General features: G+C 43.9%; 1 protein-coding gene across 3 annotated transcripts in view; it reads right to left on the bottom strand.

The window, feature by feature from the left end:
- Positions 1-21,771, bottom strand: part of fhdc1 (FH2 domain containing 1) — a 106,451-nt gene that overhangs the window by 25,651 nt on the left and 59,029 nt on the right. For all 3 annotated transcript variants that reach the window (XM_063046494.1, XM_063046495.1, XM_063046496.1), the window contains exon 4: positions 19,844-19,946. In XM_063046494.1, the coding sequence (XP_062902564.1) occupies positions 19,844-19,946 (103 nt within the window). The remainder of the gene's footprint in view (positions 1-19,843; positions 19,947-21,771) is intronic.

The raw sequence follows: 21,771 nt of genomic DNA, 5'->3' as shown, positions 1-21,771 counted from the left end.
ACACTTGGAGTACTGTTTTCAGGTTTGGTCACCCTGTTATAGGGAAGACATGGTTAAACTGGAAAGAGTGTAGAAAAGATTTACAAGGACGTTGCCAGCATCACAGAGCCTGAGATACAAGGAGAGGTTAGCCAGGCTAGGTCTATATTCTTTGGAATGTAGAAGAATGAGGGATGACCTTATAGAGGTTTATAAAATCATGAGGGGCAGAGATAAGGTGGACAGTAGCAGTCCTTTTCCCAGGACAAGGGAGTCCAAAACCAGGGGGTCACAGATCAAGAGTGAGGGAAGAAAGATATAAAAGGGACTTGAGGGCAACCTTTCAAGGCAGAGCACTGTGAGTACATGGAATGAACTGCCAGAAGAATCACTTATTTAGGGTACATGCAGGGGCAAGGCCTGGAGGACTATGGGCCAAAGTTGGGACTAGCTACGTAGGCACCATTGTTGGTCCAAAGGGCTTGTGTCTATGCTATATTGCCCTATGACTGTGACTCACCAGTTTGGAGAATTCCATCAAGCACTTATGTGTCCTTGCAATGTCTAATGACTGAGGTTATAGCAGCAGACGAATGGCTGGATTGAACAGATGCCCCAAGGAATTGCCACGACTCTGGATCAAGAATCCACTAACCTGTGAATGCCAATGTGCCTGCTTTCTTCCCCACCATTACACTTGTCTACCAGCCAGTAGCCTTAAACCGCTGAAGCTCATGCTGAAATTATGTTACTCTGAGAGACTTAGCAAATCATAGCCCACAGCCCAAAACAAATTAAAGTCCACAGTCCTAATAGAGAAATTGAAGGTGTTTTGTTACTGAGGAGAAAGTAATGAGGAACAGAACGGCCTCTCCGTATATGTCCAAGGATCCAGCACTAGCAGATAAGGTGGTTAAAAGGGGACATGGGATACATTAGCCAGAATGCAGAACACAGGAGTAGCAACGTTATGGTATAACTAAATCATTTGAAAGCCCCTGCCAGTATACAGTGTGCTTTTCTAGTTGCCACACTCTAGGGAAGATTTAAAGGCAGAGGATGCATTATTTGGGGAGGGTGCAGAGGGGATTTACCAGGAGGGTAACTCGTAAGGAGCTTTTTGGACTGGAAAGACTTGGGAGCAGAACGTCTGATGGGGAACCAGACAGAGGTGTACAAGATTATGAGGGACACAGATAGGGCAGATAGATGGTAAGACATATTTCCCACTCACAAAGATGGTTATAACCAGAGAGCACAGATTGAAGGTAAGGGGCAGGAGACTTGAAGATAAATGTTTTCAGCCAGAGGGGAGCTGGAATCTGGAACATTGCAAATGAGGAGGTGATGAAGGCAGGTACATTACAACATTAAGCAAGTATTTAGATGAGCACTTGAAGCGACATGGTATAGAAAGTTGTGTCGAGTGTTGGAAAAGGGAATTAATACAGCTAAGTACTTGGTGGCTGGCGTGGACTCAGGGGGCCTTCTGAGCATTCTAAGAGGACATCCAGACTCCCTCTTCAGAACGTTAGCAATCATCCACTTCAAATGCTGCTGACACTTTGACATCATTTCATAGAAGTTTCAGAATAGGCATGAGGGCATTTACTTTTCCTACCAATGGCAACTATCAGGTCAAATTGTTTAAGATTAATAAAGGCGGTAGATTGGGAACAGGAATTGGGGCTTACCATTTCTGTGGATGATTGGGGGCAGATTTTACAATTAGTTAATACTTCCTCTATTTGTGCTAAACATTCCCTAATTCAATTTAAAGTGGTTCATAGAGCACATATGTCCAAAGATAAGTTAGCGCGTTTTTACTCGCATATTAATCCTTTCTGTGATAGATGTTCGGGGCAGATAGCCTCTTTAACTCATATGTTTTGGTCTTGCCCTACTTTGGAAACTTTTTGGAGAGATATTTTTAATATTATTTCTAAGGTATTAAATATAGATATCTCTCCTCACGCTATTACTGCTATCTTTGGACTACCTAAAATTTCTAGTAATCTTTCCCCTTCAGCCCGTAGAATGATTGCATTTCTTACTTTAATGGCGAAAAGATGTATTTTACAACATTGGAAAGAGCTTAATGCTCCAACTACCTTTTTTTGGTTTTCTCAGACGATTTTATGTTTGAATTTGGAGAAAATTAGAAGTAACCTTTATGATTCTTCATTTAAATTTAAACAGATTTGGGGACCTTTTATTCGATATTTTCATTTAATGTAATATTTACCCTTCTTGTTTTTTTTTCACTGTTTTTAATGGAGGTCGGGATTGAGGACGTGATTTTAAGTTTAACTCTGTTTGGTTTCAAGTTAGCCCATTGCTTTGCCTTGCTTTTAGTTAGTTGCACGGTGGGTTTTTTTTGGGGGTTTTTTTTTTCTTTTTTTCCATTGATATATATAAAATTTAGTATACTATTATGTTATCTTGGTTTCTTATGTTTAAATTACATTGTTTGTAGTATTTTTTTTGGTATTGATATCTTTTGGAATTTTATTATACTTTAACATTGTATTAATGTTTATATGGCTTACCTTTTTTGTATACTTACTCAATAAAAAGATTTAAAAAGAAAAGAAAGATTAATAAAGGCTTTGGATGTGTTATAATTTCCTTATTTTTCCTCTGATGAGTATGGTGCTACAACTCAGGATCCTTCTTAGTGTGCTCTCCCTGGCCTGGGGCTTGAAGTATTCAGTGTTAACTGTGAACTTCTTGATGGTCTTTAGTTCTTTAAATTAAAGTTTAGGTAGCACTGCTCTGAAGTTCAAGTTTGGGGATCTCCCTCAAAGGTTGCCTTTAATTCAATGATCATTGTATGGTACTTTTTATTGTCATACGGAAGCAAAGGCCTTTTATTCACAAGATGCCAGACCAAGTTCTGATACAGGGAACATTGTACAAACTTCATGTGAATTGGGCCAGTACCAATATCTCTACAAATCCCTTCAGTAAACATACAGGAAAGAGAGAGGAGTGGCAACCATGAATGGTGGAGCTGTTTAACTGTATCTTGATGTTAAGGTGTAGGATAACTTGGAAGAGGATACTCCAAAACAAACACTAGTTCAGCATTCAAGAGTGGATTGTGTAAGATTATGGCCACAAAGTAAACTACTCACTAATCAATTTAGGAATCAGGCATGCAAATTTTAAAAGTTCTACATTTGATAGCATACACTTTTTAAAACATGGTTATGGAACACCTGACTGTAGAGAAAGGACTCACAGAGATTTCATTCAGTATGGGTAGGGTAAACATACCCACTTACAGAGACTCCCTGAGCTGTACAGGTAAAGTGGGAAGAGTCTTTATGTAAAAGAAACTTAAAGGAAAAATGTCTAGGTATGTCAGAGGTGGGCACAAATAGGGCTTATCTTGTGTGGGCAGAATACTGATAAAGATGAAACCCAGTATATAGACTAATATCAGAGATCTAGGCCAGGTGTGGGCACGTGGCCAAGTGGTTAAGGCATTGGACTAGCGACCTGAAGGTCGTGAGTTCGAGCCCCAGCCGAGGGAACGTGTTGTGTCCTTGAGCAAGGCACTTAATCACACATTGCTCTGTGACGACACTGGTGCCAAGCTGTATGGGTCCTAATGCCCTTCCCTTGGACAACATTGGTCTCGTGGAGAGGGGAGACTTGCAGCATGGGCAACTGCTGGTCTTCCATACAACCTTGCCCAGGCCTGCGCCCTGGGAGTGAAGACTTTCCAGGCGCAGATCCATGGTCTCGCAAGACTAATGGATGCCTTTTATCAGAGATCAAAGACCACATTTATTTACCAGTATCAGCAATACCAGCAAAGTGGTTAATTTCCTGGGCTAGGGTTAGGCCTAGACCACTGATTGTTAGAGGGAGAAGTTTAATTCTCACCATGGTAAACTGAAATCCAAAAATGTCAATGCATTTGCAATTTTTTTAATTGGTTACGCTGATTAAAACTACTGGATTGTTGCAAAAGCTCACCTGCTTTTCCTAATTATTTCAGGGTCATTTGGGGAGCACTGAAGTTTAAATCAGCTTGGCAAGTACATGGCAGGAAGGAGGGAGCACGACAAGCCGGAAGTGAGAGACTGAAATGTAACAAGCAAAATAAATAGGCAGCAAAAACAAAGACAAACAGAAATAGTACCAGAATGTAGAAAAATATTAAAAAGCCACATTTAAAGATGCTATATCTGAAAACATAGTGCATCCACAACAAAATGGATGAACAACATCTGATCTAAATTCCATTACAGAAACATGCCTACAGGGTGACCAAAACGGGGAGCTAAATATTCCAGGGCATTCAACAATTAAGAAGGAATGATAAAAAGAAAAAGAATGAGGGATAGCCCAATTAATAAAAGGATGACATTAATACAATTGTTAGGAAGTATCTTGGCTCAGTAGGGGAGAGAAGCAATGGAAAGTAACAAGTTATGGAGATCTAGAGGCGTATTTGTAAATTAAGGTGTGGGATAACTTGGACAAGAATGGTTCCAAAGCAAAGACCGCTTAGAAAAGTAAGTATGCATTATTTAATTGAAATGGCAAATTAATTTAGCAAGCAAAAGATATGCAAATCAGCAATTCCACACAAGAAAGTAAGAGCAGGAGCTGGCCACTGTGCCCCTCAAGCCTGACCCAATAATGATCATGGCTGATCCATTCCGACCTCTCAACTCCTCTTCTGTGCCAGTTCCCTATAATCCTCCCTTCCTTGATGTACAGGGTCTTTCTTTTGTTACATTTAAAATGGCGACTTTGTTATGTTAATCTGGGGAATGCGGCTTTGTTGTGCTTTAACGCTGAAGAGAGTTTGCGCTAACAGTTTGTTTTACTTTAAAATGAGATAACAGGGTTCTATTAGCCAATGGGTGGTGATGTATCGTTTTGTTTTCGGATACCATGCTGTATGATATGACTGTGGACTGAGTTTTGGCGGGGAGTCGGAGGAGAGACGAGGAAGACCGCGGACGTGTGGAGAGGCTCCGGTCGATCACTCAGGGTGGTCCCGAGCCGTGAGTCGACGGAATTCGGGTGGTCGTCTGAAGTCGAATTGAGCTCCAACGGTAGCGCGCAAAGAACTTGGACTTTGATAAGTGTTGGCGCCTTTTTTTTTCATTACTTTCCTCTCTGTATCAAATGTATATTAATGTCATAGCATTAGTAATACCTATAAAGCGTACTTGTTAAAATTTACTGGGTGTGCTGGCTGATGATTGATGTTTGTGATTCATTCGGGCGGCAACCGACCCTGTGGGGAGTGTTGAGGCGGGTGCTGGGCTGGATTTCCCCTAGACATATACGAGCCAATATAACAGAACGTTACATTGATCTTTCAAATATTTATCTCTCCTCTCCTTTAAATATGGAGACATAAGGGACTGCAGATGCTGGAATCTGAAGCAACAAACAAGCTGGAAGAACTCAGCAGGCCGGGCAACATCCATGGAGGGAAATGGAGAAACAGCAAACCTTGGAAGATGGTAGCTCCAGGGTGCTGCCTTGTGGTCAACCAATCCCAGGCTGGTGTTGTTAACTGAAGTGTGGTGGGAAAAGGAAGTAGACTGTCACGCCATAACAGCGAATGTAAGTCTCCTCTTCCGCTGTGAAATGGGTGACATCTCTATGTCCCTTGTTAGTGAGAGAGAGAACCTCTGGCATGTTGAACTGTCGGATAAACAATTGTTTTTGTTGACTGCAGATCATGGTCTCCCTTTGGGTGCTTTGTGGGTGGTGGGCACGGATGCTTTGTTGCCTAAATGGTGACGGGGAGCGGAAGGTTGCTTTGCTGCTGCTTGTGCGGGGGAGAGGAAAGAGGAACTTTGGGGTTCTTATGTTTTTCTGTTGTTCATTCTTTTGGGGTTGTTCTGGTTTTCATGGATGTCTGTGAAGATTAATTATTTCAGCTTGTCTACCGTATACATTCTCTGACAATAAACAGAACTATCCGAACCTGAAACATTGATTGTCCATTTCCCTCCACAGGTGCTGCATATCTACTCAGTTCCACCAGCATTGTTTATTGCTCTCCCTAAATATATCTAAAGATCAGTCCTCCACCACCTTTGGGTGCAGCATACTGCAGAGATCCATTCCCCTCTGAGAAAAAATGTTTACAAGTTCAGTTCTGAGACATAAGATGCAGTCACATTTTTCTGCATTTTACCATCAGAGGGTGGTATGGTGCAGCAGGGACAGATGCTCATGGACCTTTGCCTATTCCACGCACTCACCACTCTCTGCATAAAAAACTTACCCCTGACATCACCTTTGTACCTACTTCCAAGCACCCCAAAACTATGCCCTCTCATGCTAGCCATTTCATCCCTGGGAAAAAGCCTCTAACTATCCACACGATCAATGCCTCTCATCATCTTATACACCTCTATCAGGTCACCTCTCATCCTCCGTCGCTCCAAGGAGAAAAGGCTGAGTTCACTCAACCTATTCTCATAAGGCATGCTCCCCAATCCAGGCAACATCCTTGTAAATCTCCTCTGCACTCTTTCTATGGTTTCCACATCCACCCTGTAGTGAGGTGACCAGAACTGAGCACAGTACTCCAAGTGAGGTCTGACCAGGGTCCTATATAGCTGCAACATTACCTCTCTGCTCCTAAATTCAATCCCACGATTGATGAAGGCCAATGCACCATATTCCTTCCTAATCACACAGTCAACCTGTGCAGCAGCTTTGAGTGTCCTATGGACTCAAACCCCAAGATCCCTCTGATCCTCCACACTGCCAACAGTCTTACCATTAATACTATATTCTGCCATCATATTTGACCTACCAAAATAAACCACCTCACACTTATCTGGGTTGAACTCCATCTGCCACTTCTCAGCCTAGTTTGCATCCTATCAATGTCCCACTGTAACCTCTGACACCCCTCCACACTATCCACAACACCTCCAACCTTTGTGTCATGAGCAAGTTTACTAACCCATCCCTCCACTTCCTCATCAAGGTCATTTACAAAAATCATGAACAGTAGGGGTCCCACAACTGATCCCTGAGGCACACCGCTGGTCAACGACCTCCATGCAGAATATGACCTGTCTACAACCATCTTTGCCTTCTGTGGGAAGCCAGTTCTGGATCCACAAAGCTATGTCCCCTTGGATCCCATGCCTCCTTACTTTCTCAATAAGCCTTGCATGGGGTACCTTATCAAATGCCTTACTGAAATCCATATACATTACATCTACTGCTCTTCCTTCATCAATGTGTTTAGTCACATCCTCAAAAAATTCAATCAGGTTCGTAAGGCACAAACTGCCTTTGACAAAGCCATGCTGACTATTCCTAATCACATTATGCCTCTCCAAACATTCATAAATCCTGCCTCTCAGGGTCTTCTCCATCAGTGAAGTAAGACTCAGTGGTCTATAAATTCCTGGGCTATCTCTACTCCCTTTCTTGAATAAGGGAACAACATTCACAACCCTCCAACCCTCCAGAACCTCTCCCGAACCTCTCCCATCCCCATTGATGATGTAAAGATCATAGCCAGAAGCTCAGCAATCTTCTCCCTCGCCTCCCACAGTAGCCTAGGGTACATTTCGTCTGGTCCCAGTGACTTATCCAACTTGATGCTTTCCAAAAGCTCCAGCACATCTTCTTCCTTAATATCTACATGCTCAAGCTTTTCAGTCGGCTGAAGTCATCCCTACAATCGCCAAGGTCCTTTTCCGTAGTGAGTACTGAAGCAAAGTATTCATTAATTACCTCTGCTATCTCCTCCGGTTCCATACATACGTTTCCACTGTCACACTTGATTGGTCCTATTCTCTCATGTCTTATCCTCTTGCTCTTCACATACTTGTAGAATGCCTTGGGGTTTTCCTTAATCCTGTCCACCAAGGCCTTCTTATTGCTCCTAATTTTATTCTTAAGCTCCTTCCTGCTAGCCTTATAATCTTCTAGATCTCTATCATTACCTAGTTTTTCGACCTTTCGCAAGCTTTTCTTTTCTTCTTAACTGCCTGATAGCTTCATATTTCCCTTACTCCAATTAAACACTTTCCTAACTTATCTGTTCCTATCCCTCTCCAATGCTATGGTAAAGGAGATAGAATTGTGATCACTATCTCCAAAATGCTCTCCCCACAGGGATCTGTCACCTAACTAGGTTCATATCCCAATACCAGATTAAGTACAGTCTCTCCTCTTGTAGGCCTATCTACATATTGTGTCAGGAAACCTTCCTGAACACACTGAACAGTTCCACCCCATCTAAACCCCTTTCTCCAGGGAGATATTTGTGAAATTGAAATCTCCCACCATGACAACCCTGTTATTATCACACCATGTGAAAGATAGTTTTTTTAAAAAGAAACAAAAAATGGTTATGGCAGAGAAGTGTAGGAAGAAAATGCGGCATAATCCCTGCCAAATCTTGGTTCTCCCACACGTCTCGGTCCATAATCAGCAATGTGATAATGACCAATTGCTTTAATTAATATCCTTTCTAGGTATGGTGTTCTAAGACGGCACCGAGGTACGACCTCTGTTTAGGTCACGGCTCAGCTTTAGTTGCTTTTTAGTGGGTGACACAAGCTGGGGTCTGATCAGCCACGGCTGGGTCACCTGGAGGAGGGTGTATGATGTTGAAAGACCCAAAACACCCGATGATTCCAGGAACATCACTGAAGATGTGTCCAGAGGCATCAGTAGATGTATGTACACAGGATTATGAGAACACTCAGTCCTCTTTTATTGTCATTTAGAAATGCATACATGCATTAAGAAATGATACAATGTTTCTCCGGAGTGATATCACAGAAAACAAGACAGACCAAAGACTAACACTGACAGAACCACATAATTATAACATATAGTTACAGCAGTGCAAAGCAATGCCATAATTTGATAAAGAGCAGACCATAGACACAGTAAAAAAAAGTCTCAAAGTCCTGAGTCGATCGACTCCCGAGTCCCCGATAGCAGGCGGCAAACGGGAGGAACTCCCTGCCATAAACCTTCAGGCATCGTCAATTTGCCAATACCTTGGAAGCAGCCAACCCCAGCCGACCCTGAGTCCATCCGTCCGAAAGCTCCAAGCTTCCGAGCAGCCTCCCGAGCGCCATCCTCTGCCGAGCACCTTCGACCTCTCCTTGGCTGCTGAAACACGCAAAGCTGAGGATTTCCGGGCCTTCAGCTCCGGAGATTCCAGATACCACACAGTAGCAGCAGTAGCAAAGCAGTCATTTCAGAAGTTTTCCAGATGTTCCGCTGTGCTCTCACGTCTGTCTCCATCAAATCAGGATTGTGCACAGTCCCCTACTTGACAAATAACAGATATTCATCACCGAAGTGGCCGCATCCACTGTCGTCACGCCGCCATCTTCTCCCCCCTCCTGGGAGGATTAGGGTACGGTTGGGTTATAATGACAGGAATCCATGGGAATTAAGAGGACAGGCCAGAGTCTCAGTTTCCACACCACACTGGAAGGCTAGCTGGGACATCCACAGACTGTGCCAGGATGTCAGAATGGCAAACCTGTGTGAATGAGGGCCGGTGCCACCCCCCATTCCCAGTGTCCACAAGTTGTCGGCTGATCCTGAAGTTAGAATTCCATGCAGGCAGGAGAAGTGAGGTTCAATGACTCCCTGGGTTTGCGAATGGCTGAGACCGTAGTTCAAAGCAGAGAGTTCGGGTCCCATCATTGGCATGGCTGGAGATTGGGGCCTAGTATTCAGTGATCGGCAGAACATGAGGCCAATGCCGGGGATCAAGACCAGAGGGTCGTATCATAAGTCCAAAAGTCGAGGCTCCCATTGGCCGAAGTCCTATTCTGTGCATCTGCTGGGGTAGTCGAAGGCCCAACGTCTGCAAGTTGAAGTCTAAGTCCGAGCCGGCTGAAGGGTTCAAGGACCGTGTACGTGCATGGGTGGGAGGGACAGGGCTTCTTTTGGTTTTGTTGCTTGTTGTGTTCTGTATTGTTCTGCTGAGCATTGTGGGTATGTTACGTTGGTGTCTAGAGGATATGTAGACACTCTTGTGGGCTGCCCCCAGCACACCCTCGTTGTTAACGCAAACAGTGCATTTCATTATATGTTTCTATGTACATGTGCTAAATAAACGAGCATTGAATCACATAGGTAGAGTCTTGGAGATGAAGTCATCTGATAAATATCTTTCTGTTATTTATTCTTCCTGTTTGGTTTAAAGGCTCCAGCTGAAGAGCCGCATCATGCAAACATTCCAGAGTGACTGTGCAAAGTTGTGATTCACAGATGTACCATGTGAAAACAAATAATCACCATGACACTCTACTGTTGATCTCTTGCCAGGTGTATACGTATCAGCCAGGCTCAAGGGTAGTTAGTAATCTTGCTACAGAGCACAAATATACGTATTTACTTACTTACTACACCAAAAGAGAAAGTCATTCAGCCCATGGCAGCTACCACCAAGGTAATCCATCAGTCCTATTTCCTGTGCCCTGCAATTCCTTTTCACATGCCCATCATATATCCTTTGATTATTTTGCCAGTCTCATCCATAATTGTGTCATTTACAATACCAGCACAATGGAGACACAAGACACAAGCTACTGGAGGAACACAGCAGGTCAGGCAGCATCTGTGGAGGAAAATGGACAGTCAACATTTTGGGTTAAACCCTTCACTTGGTCCAGATGAAGAGCCTTGACCCCAAGTGTGAACTATCGACCCCCCCCCCCAAAGATGCTTCCTGACCCTGCAGGTTCTTCTAGCAGCTCATTTCCTGCATCGTGCCACTACATCTCTGGGAGGGGAGTGAAAACCAGAACACCTAGTGGAAATCCACTTGGCTGCAGAGAGAACAAAGAAACTCCATGCAGACTGCAACCAAAATCAGGATTAAACCTGTGTCTCTAGGGTTGTAAAGCACTAACTACTGCGCCACTGTTTTCACTTGCGAAGAAGTCCAGAAATCTGAGACTGTCAAAAAATGATCTTGGGAATGTAAGTTTTAACGTAAGATGGTGGCACACAGACACAGCGGCCATTCCAAGTCCAATCAAAGGTTTATTTGTTCAATTTATACATCTCTTTTGCAATCCTAAGTCATTGCTGGATACAAGGAACAACAAGTACTTCAGGACTATTCCATCAGCAAGTTGCTTAATAGCAATGGAGCTCTACTTATTGTGTACCGTTGTTGTGTTGTCACATGGACTTATTGCATACTGTGGTGCCAAGAGAATGTGCAAGTGACGGTCTTGGACATTTTTATTGTGATCACAAGACCCTGTTGGACATTAGTAATGCAGAATACGGCAAGTCTGGTTCACTAGTTCATTGGTGAGACTGATGGCGAGGAAGCTGCGTTGCCTTGGTTGAGTGGACAAGGTCCTCATGCATTGGAATCACCTGTTGCGGACGCCAGCGAAACAGACGCTGGAGCTGGCTGTGTGCCACTCGGTTTCATACTGGGTTGGGGTGTGCCCTCCCATTGATGCTGCCCAATGGAAGCTCATTGTGTTCAACATGTCATTGTGTTTGCTCAATGGAAGTACAAGCTGGAACAGGACAACTGAGGGACTTGGGCTATATTATTATTATTTTGTCTCTCTTTGTGCTGTTTTTTGCTAAAATCATAACCATATGTGGTATTTGTGCTACGTGCAGTGGGCTGTTCGTAATGTATTTTGCACCTTGGCCCCACAGGAACCCTGTTTCGTTCGGCTGTATTCAAGTATGCTTCAATAATATTAATTAAACTTGAAAGTTGTATGTGGAGCATTTGATCGCTCTGAGCCTGTACTCACTGGAGTTTAGAAGAATGAGAGGGAATCTCATTGAAACCCATCAAATACTAAAAGGCCTAGTGGACGAGACGAGGATGTTTACTATAGCCCATAAGATCTTAAGATACAGGAGTACCAAGAATTTGGCCCACCGAGTCTGCAGTCTGCCATTTCATCATGGCTGATCCATTTCCTTTTCAGCCCCCATCTCCTGCTTTCTCCTCAATAACCCTTTGTGCCCTGACTAAAAAAAAATCTTAACAACCTCTGCCTTAAATATACCCAATGACATGGCCTCCACAGCCACCTGTAGTAATAAGTTCCACAGATTCACCAACCTCTGGCAAAAGAAATTCTTCCTCATCTCCAATCTAAATGGACACCCCTCTATTCTGGGGCTGTGTCCTCCAGTCCTAGAGTCCTCTACCAAAGAAAACATTCTCTTCACAACTACTCTATCGAGGCCTTTCAACATTCGATAGGATTCAATGAGATCCCCCCCCACCATTCTTCTGAATTCCAAAAAGTACATTCCCAGAGCCATCAAACACTCCTCTTATAAGTCATTCAATCTGAAATCATTTTCCTGAACCTCTTTTTGACCCTGTCCAATGTCAGCACATTCTTTCTTAGATATGGGCCCCAAACTGCTGACAATACTCCAAGTGAGGCCTCACCAGTGCCTTATGAAGTCTCAACATTACATTCTTGCTTTTATATTCTGGTCCTCTTCAAATAAATGCTAACATTGCATTTGCCTTCGTCACCACAGACTCAACGTGCAGATTAGCCTTTCGGGAATCCTGCATGAGGACTCCCAAGTCCCTTTGCAGCTCAGATTTTTGAATTTTTTTTCTATTTAGAAATAGTCTATGCTTTTATTTCTTCTACCCAAGTGCATAACCGTACACTTCCCAACACTGTATTCCATCTGCCACGTCTTTTCCCATTCTTCTAATCTGTCCAAGTCCTTTTGCAGCCTCTCTGCTTCCTCAACAATACCTGCCCCTCCACCTATCTTCATATTGTCTGTAAACTTGGCCACAAGGCCATCAATTCCCTTCAACCAAGTCAATGACATATACAGTAACATGAAAAGAAGTGGTTCCAACATAGACCCCTGTGCAACATCACTAGCAACGGGCAGCTAACCAGAAAAGGTCCTGTTAATTCCCACACTTTGCCTCCTGCCAATCAGTCAATGCTCTAACCATGCTACAATCTTTCCTGTAATACCATTGGCTCTTAACTTGTTAAGCAGCCTCATGTGTGGGACCTTGTCAAAGGCCTTCTGAAAATCCAAGTACACAACATCCACCAATTCTGCTTGGTGTACCCTGCTTTCCATTTCTTCAAGGAATGCCAACAGATTTGTGAGGCGAGACTTTCCTTGAAGGAAACCATGCCAACTTTAGCCTATTTTATCATAGTGCCTCCGAGTACCCCAAAACGATATCCTCAACGATTGACTCCCAAATCCTCCCAACCACTGAGGTCCGACTAACTGGCCTAGAGCTTCTTTTCTTCTGCCTCTCTCCCTTCTTGAAGAGTGGAGTGACATTTGTAATTTTCCAGTCCTCTGGAACCATACCAAAATCTATTGATCCTTGAAGGATCATTACTAATGCCTCCACAATCTCTTCAGCCACCTCTTTCAGAACCCTGGGGTGGAGACCATCTGGTCTAGGTGATTCACCTACCTTCAGACCTTTCAATTTCCCAAGCACTTTCTCCCTAGTGATCACACCGTCACTCACTTCTGCCCTCTGACACTCTCAAACTTCTAGCATCCTGCTAGTGGCTTCCATGGTGAAGACTGATGCAAAATACATATTCAGTTCATCTTCCATTAACTTGTCCGCCATTACTACCTTTCCAGTGTCATTCTCAGCGTGTCGAATATGTACTCTTGCCTCCCATTTACTCTTATATATCTGAAGATACTTCAGGTATCCCTTTAATATTATTGGCTAGTTTACCTTCATATTTCATCTTTTCCCTCTTTATGACCTTTTTACTTGCCTTCTATTGATTTTTAAAAGCTTCCCAACTAATTGTTGCTCTATTATATGCCCTCCCTTTGGCTTTTATGTTTTCTTTGACTTCCCTCGTCACCTACAGTTGCGTCATCCTCCTTTAGAACATTTCTTCTTCTTTGGGATGTATCGATCCTGCGCCTTCCGAATTGCTCCCAGAAACTTCAACCACTGTTGCTCTGCCATCGTCCCTGCTGGTGTCCCTTTCCAATCAACTTTGGCCAGCTCCTCTTTCATACCAACACACATCAAAGTTGCTGGTGAACGCAGCAGGACAGGCAGCATCTCTAGGAAGAAGTACAGTCGACGTTTCAGGCGGAGACCCTTCGTCAGGACTAACTGAAGGAAGAGTTAGTAAGAGATTTGAAAGTCGGAGGGGGAGGGGGAGATCCAAAATGATAGGAGAAGACAGGAGGGGGAGGGATGGAGCCAAGAGTTGGACAGGTGTTTGGCAAAGGGGATATGAGAGGATCATGGGACAGGAGGCCCAGGGAGAAAGACAAAGGCGGGGGGGAAACCAGAGGATGGGCAAGGGGTATAGTCGGAGGGACAGAGGGAGAAAAAGGAGAGTGAGAGAAAGAATGTGTGTATAAAAATAAATAACGGATGGGGTACGAGGGGGAGGTGGAGCATTAGCAGAAGTTAAAGAAGTCGATGTTCATGCCATCAGCTTGGAGGCTACCCAGACGGAATATAAGGTGTTGTTCCTCCAACCTGAGTGTAGCTTCATCTTTACAGTAGAGGAGGCCGTGGATAGGCATGTCAGAATGGGAATGGGATGTGGAATTAAAATGTGTGGCCACTGGGAGATCCTGCTTTCTCTGGCGGACAGAGCATAGGTGTTCAGCAAAGCGGTCTCCCAGTCTGCGTCGGGTCTCGCCAATATGTAGAAGGCCACATCGAGAGCACCGGGCGCAGTATATCACCCCAGCCGACTCACAGGTGAAGTGTCGCCTCACCTGGAAGGACTGTCTGGGGCCCTGAATGGTGATAAGGGAGGAAGTGTAAGGGCATGTGTAGCACTTGTTCCGCTTACACGGATAAGTGCCAGGAGGGAGATCAGTGGGGAGGGATGGGGGGGACGAATGGACAAGGGAGTCGCGTAGGGAGCAATCCCTACGGAAAGCGGGGGGGTGGAGGGAAAGATGTGCTTAGTGGTGGGATCCCGTTGGAGGTGGCGGAAGTTACGGAGAATAATATGTTGGACCCAGAGGCTGGTGGGGTGGTAGGTGAGGACCAGGGGAACCCTATTCCTAGTGGGGTGGTGGGAGGATGGAGTGAGAGCAGATGTACGTGAAATGGGGGAGATGCGTTTAAGAGCAGAGTTGATAGTGGAGGAAGGGAAGCCCCTTTCTTTAAAAAATGAAGACATCTCCCTCGTCCTAGAATGAAAAGCCTCATCCTGAGAGCAGATGCGGCGGAGACGGAGGAATTGCGAGAAGGGGATGGCATTTTTGCAAGAAACAGGGTGAGAAGAGGAATAGTCCAGATAGCTGTGAGAGTCAGTAGGCGACACTTCACCTGCAAGTCGACTGGGGTGATATACTGCGTCCGGTGCTCTCGATGTGGCCTTCTATATATTGGCGTGACCCGACACAGACTGGGAGACCACTTTGCTGAACACCTACACTCTGTCCACCAGAGAAAGCAGGATCTCCCAGTGGCCACACATTTTAATTCCACATCCCATTCCCATTCTGATATGTCTATTCACGGCCTCCTCTACTGTAAAGATGAAGCTACACTCAGGTTGGAGGAACAACACCTTATATTCCGTCTGGGTAGCCTCCAACCTGATGGCATGAACATTGACTTCTCTAACTTCTGCTAATGCCCCACCTCCCCCTCGTACCCCATCCGTTATTTATTTTTATACACACATTCTTTCTCTCTCTCTCCTTTTTCTCCCTCTGTCCCTCTGACTATACCCCTTGCCCATCCTCTGGTTCTCCCCCCCCCCTTTGTCTTTCTCCCCGGGCCTCCTGTCCCATGATCCTCTCATATCCCCTTTGCCAATCACCTGTCCAGCTCTTGGCTCCATCCCTCCCCCTCCTGTCTTCTCCTATCATTTTGGATCTCCCCCTCCCCCTCCCACTTTCAAATCTCTTACTAGCTCTTCCTGACGAAGGGTCTCGGCCTGAAACGTCAACTGTACCTCTTCCTAGAGATGCTGCCTGGCCTGCTGCGTTCACCAGCAACTTTGATGTGTGTTGCTTGAATTTCCGGCATCTGCAGAATTCCTGTTGTTTTCCTCTCTCATACCTCTCTATTTCCCTTTACTCCACTGTAATACTGATACATCTGAATTTAGCTTCTCTCTTTCAAACTGCTGGGTGAATTCTATCATATCATGATCACTGCTCCGCTAAGCTTACCTCAAGCTCTCTAATCCAGGGGTCCCCAACCTTTTTTGCACTGCGGACCGGTTTCATATTGACAATAATCTTGCGGACCGGGCAACCAGGAGGCGGGGGGGTGGTAGGGTTGCCAACGGATGAGAGTAGCAGTCAAATACGCTGGGTTTACCCCAAGAAAGACTACAATGACCATGAAGCCTTGCGCGGGCACCAGGGCGCATGCGTGTACGTTTTTTTTCTACAAATCGTTTTTGGCGATTCTGTTCGGGGGATCTTAATCACGACCGGAATATCGGTGATAAGTGGCTAATACACTCAATTTCCTTTCTAAAAGGGTTTACCTAACGAATTTAATATTAAACACACAGCGCATATTTGCCTCACATGAATATAGTGATGTCAATTGTCAGGGGAGCTTGAAGTAAGTTTTGAACGAACTTCCAGTAGAAGTGGTAGAGGCAGGTTCAATATTATCATTTAAAGAAAAACTGGATAGGTATATGGACAGGAAAGGAATGGAGGGTTATGGGCTGAGTGCAGGTCAGTGGGACTAGGTGAGAGTAGCATTCGGCACGGACTAGAAGGGCAGAGATGGCCTGTTTCCATGCTGTAATTGTTAAATGGTTATACAAGTCAATAGCATCATAACATTTTAAGTAACGTTGGGATATTAAACACGCAGCGCATATTTTCCCCGTATGAACAGATAAAATCATTGCAACGCACCAACATCGCTGAATCAGTGGGAGCCCTGGACTTGTTTTCCTGCAACAAGGCGGTCCTATCGAGGGGTGATGGGAGACAGCGATACTCAAAGGGGGTTCCTTATGTCCAGTCTATTCCGCAATTTAGTTTTCGTTGCATTCATTGCAGAGATATGTTGGAAATGGAAGCAACGTTTTCAGTGCTTTCGTGGCTATCTCAGGATATTTAGCCTTGACTTTGATCCAGAATGCCGGCAGAGATGTTATGTCAAACATACTTTTCAGCCCGCCGTCATTTGCAAGCTTGAGGAGTTGATCTCCTTCCCGCGCTGACATGGATGACACGCGGGTAATGACCTCGCGTGCATTCAAGCTCAACGGTGGGCATGACAAGGAATGAGGAAAGGTGCAGCTGACTCCTATCGCCAAATCATATCGTTTCCTCATGGCCCGGTAGCACATGCTTTGCGGCCCGGTACCGGTCCGCGGCCCGGTGGTTGGGGATCGCTGCTCTAATCAATTCTAGTTCATTGCACAACACCTCATCCAGAATAGCTGATCCCCTAGTGGGCTCAACCGCGAGCTGCTCTTAAAATCCAACTTGTAAGCACTATAGAAATTCTCCCTCTTGGGTCCCAGCACCAATCTGATTTTCCCAATCTACCTGCATATTGAAATCCCCCATGACTATCGTAACATTGCCCCTCTGACATGCATATTCTACCTCCTGGTGTTATTTGGAACCCGTATCTTTTCTACTGTTTGGAGGTCTATATGTAATCCCATCAGAGTCTTTTTACCCTTGTTGTTTCTTAGTCTCACCCACAACAATTCTACACCTTCCGATCCTATGTCACCTCTTTTTAAGGATTTGATTTCATTTTTACCACCAGAGGCACCCCACCCCACTACCTACCTGCCTGTCCCTTTGAAACAAAGTGTATCCTTGGATGTTAAGCTGTCTGCTAAAATCTTCTTTCAGCCACAATTCAGTGATGCCCACAATGTCATACATGCCAATCTGTAACTGTGCTACAATTTCATCTACCTTATTCCATATACTGGATCCAGATATAACACCTTCAATCCTGTATTCATCACCCTTTTTGTTTTTGTCTCTCTTTTACATTGCAACTCATCCTGTTGACTGCAATTCTGCCCTACTATCAATTTATCCTTGCTAGCAGTTTCATTACACACTGCCTGTCTGTAAATGAACTGCCCCATCCTCAGCCCTATCATTCCAGTTTCCATCCCCCTGCCAAATTAGTTTAAACACTCCTGGACGACTCTAGCAAACCTGCCTGCAAGGATGTTGCTGCCCCTCGTGTTCAGGTGTAACCCATCCCTTTTGTACAGGTTGTACCTTCCCCCAAAGAGATCCCAATAATCAAAATCTGAACCCCTGCCCCCTGCACCAGTTCCTCAGCCACGCATTCATCTGCTAAATGCTCCTATTCTTACCCTCACTGGCAAATGGCACAGGCAGCAACGCAGAGTTTACTACCCTGGCAGTCCCACTTTTCAGTTTGCTACCTAACTCCCTAAAGTACCTCCTCATTTTCATTGTCTATGTCTTGTGTGCCACAACTCCTGGCTGCTCACCCTCCCCCTTTAGAGTGCCGTGGACCCAATCCAAGACATCCCCGACCCTGACACCTGGAAGCAACATACCATCCAGCTGTCTCCATCGTGTTCACAGACTCATGGAACCTCCTATCACTGCTGCAGTCCTCTTCACCTCTCTTCTCTTCTGAGTCTCAACACCAGACTCAGTCACTGTTGTCACGTCCTGTACGTCGTCCCCTCAGCAGTATCCAAAATGGTGTAGTTATTATTGAGGGGAGCAGCCAGCCACAGGAGTACTCTGTACTGGCTGCCCATTTCCTTTCCTTCTACTGACAGTCATCCATTTACCTGCCTCCTGCAACCTAGGACTGAATACCTCCCTATAGCTACTATCTATCAGTTCCTCCATCTCCCATATGAGCTGCAGCTCCAGTTCTTTAACACATTCTCGAAGAAGCCGCAGCTCGATGCACCTGATGCAAATGGGGTTATCTGGAAGGCTGGAGGTCTCCCAAAATTCCTACAAAGAATCTCATACAAAGAATACAATACAGCCATTCTCACTGCATTAACTATGTACTAACAGACAAGGAATGATGAATAAAGGAGAAACTTACCAGATACTAATCTTGCCCAAGCCTGATGAGCCAAAGCCCCCCCCCCACTCTAACACTGGCCCACTCACACAATGGCCGCTCAGTTTACTCTGCCTTCGTTTTATTCACCCTTGCTAATGACTTATTGCCCACAGTTCAAACTTCAAAATGGGCTGCAGAGCGCAGTTTTATAGTCAGGGAAGTCTGGGCCCAGAGGACACAGTCTAAAAATAGAAAGACATCCCTTTAGAACAAAAATGAAGAGGAATTTCTTTAAGTCACAAGGTGACAAATCTGTGGAATTCATTTCCACAGGTGTCTGCGGAGGCCAAGTCATTGGGTATATTTAAAGCAGAGGTTGATAGGTTCTTGATTAGTAGGGGCATCAAAGATTACAGATAGAAGTCAGGAAAATTTGATCGAGAGAGATAATAAATCAGCCATAATGGAATGCGGGGCAGACTTGAAGGGCTGAATAATGGCCTAATTCTGCTCCTATGTCTTTCTGAAAAGGAAATGTAAGATTGCAGTTTTCAAGAGCTCTAGGTTGAAAACTAGACAAACAATTCTCATGTTTGCAACTTGTAGAGCTTATGATTAAAACAGGGAAGATGCACACAGTTTTATTATTACTGTAGATACTGGAGGCAAGGAATATTCTGTCAGAAAGGCAAATAGTGTACAAGAAGATTTAAATAGAAATCTGAGGAGACAGGAACTCGCAGCACCAGATAAATGGAATGCTTAATTTTTTTATGTCCTGAACCATACTGTTTTCTGAAAATCAATGAATCATCAAATCTATTCCCACTATGAAGCAGTAAAAGAGTTACTGCTGACATATCTGACCTCTTCCGCCTCTGGTATTATTTTGAGAAGCTCACGCAGCTTTTCAGATCCATATCCTTCACTCTTTCCAGTCCGAATATCTTCAATGATGCAGTGATTTGATCTTAAAAAAAAACAGAACAAAAAAATTATTATGTTTTGTTGAGGTATATTTGTTAAGATTGAACAGAATAGTATCATTCCAAATTTCCAGGTTATTTGACATTTTCAATTTTTGTCCACTTTAACAGTGAAAATCATGGATCAGAATTACAGACATTTTCCTCCCAAACACTTATCAGATAAGTTCAGAATCTCTGCAATATCCCTGAATATTTTCCCCTGCAAATATACTTCTAACACCTACAAAATGCATTATGAAAATGGAGGTGATGCAGTGAAATCTTTTTTGCAATTTCTTCTATGGCAGGAGTTACGCTGTTGAATTTTTTTTAATTCCAGCAACTTGTTTGCTATTGATGGCTGTGCCTCTGATTTTCATGAATTGACAATATTTCTACAAAGGCAAACCATCTAAAATCGTAACATGCATTAAATCATTGCAGTGAAAGACAAGAAAAAGTACTACTTATTTAAGAAGCAACAGTTAAATACAGACAACACACATCAAAGTTGCTGGTGAACACAGCAGGCCAGGCAGCATCTCTAGGAAGAGGTACAGTCGACATTTCAGGCCGAGACCCTTCGTCAGGACTAACTGAAGGAAGAGCGAGTAAGAGATTTGAAAGTTGGAGGGGGAGGGGGAGATCCAAAAGTGTGCGTCACCAGCAACTTTGATGTGTGTTGCTTGAATTTCCAGCATCTGCAGAATTCCTGTTGTTTGCGTAGTTAAATACAGACATTCAACAAAGAACTTTGATGTGATTCTAAAGCCTCAGAGTTATTCTTCATCAATGCATTTCATCCATGCTACCTCACTAATGCTTATAACTATTATATCAAAACAAGTTAAAACAGCGTTTTCCCCAAATAGCCTTAAAAACAAAAGCAACTCCATGTTGGGAGGGGGAGGGGCTAAGGGAGACAATTACTTTGAAGAATGTATTGAGACTGGCGCCATCTGCTACTCACAGTGCCTGAACTGAAAGGAAATTCATCTGAAAACATCTCAGCTCAATAAATTATCAGTGGCAGTGTCTGAGAAATTCCTTTACATTCCAAACTCCAGTCAGCACAACACCTTGCTTGACTTTTCATTTAAAATGCAACAGAAGAATGTATTTTAAAACATAGTATTTTTTCCCTTTGAACAATTCCCACACTATCTAGCCACAATGCATTAATTTCAATTCCAGCCTGTCTGTAGCTAAACTCCAACTGTCCAATCAGACTGCAGTTTCCAAACCAGCTACCCCCTCACTCCTATCACTCTGTATACTCAGAGGAAGAGCAGCTTGTACCTTGGGGTTCAGATTTGATTTCAAACTGCTGTGCACTCTGAAGTAAGGTGGCGAAAAAGGTAATAAAACAAAATGCACATTCTTACTCAAATATATAAAACATATTATAAAGATATTTATCTGGTGTTATTTTACTTGCTTTTTAAATTTTGTTTACTACTGCCATGGCAACTTGACCAGCAGACACAGAAAATTTATAATGGGGAGATACTGGGCTATTGAAGCTTAATGTACTGTAATTACTGAACTCCTCAATTTCACAGGGACCGTGCTAACTGTTGAAATTAACAAGCACGAATGTTTAAAGTTGCTGGACTTGGGTTTCCTACTTGATATCTGAATAAAGCATCAGTTTCAAAAATGGGAGGATCAGTAACAGTTTTCCCAATATCATTTTCTTCTCCTTTACAAATCAAATTCAACACTGGATCATTCACATGAACCTCTCCTAGACCCTCTCCAACGGCGGCACATCCTTGCTTAGAAACGGGGCCCAAAACTGCTTACATTACTCCAAATGAGGTCTGA

This window comes from Mobula hypostoma, chromosome 4 (assembly GCF_963921235.1).
Source record: "Mobula hypostoma chromosome 4, sMobHyp1.1, whole genome shotgun sequence".
Classification (NCBI taxonomy): Eukaryota; Metazoa; Chordata; class Chondrichthyes; order Myliobatiformes; family Myliobatidae; genus Mobula; species Mobula hypostoma.
This window is presented reverse-complemented; position numbering and strand designations above follow the sequence as displayed.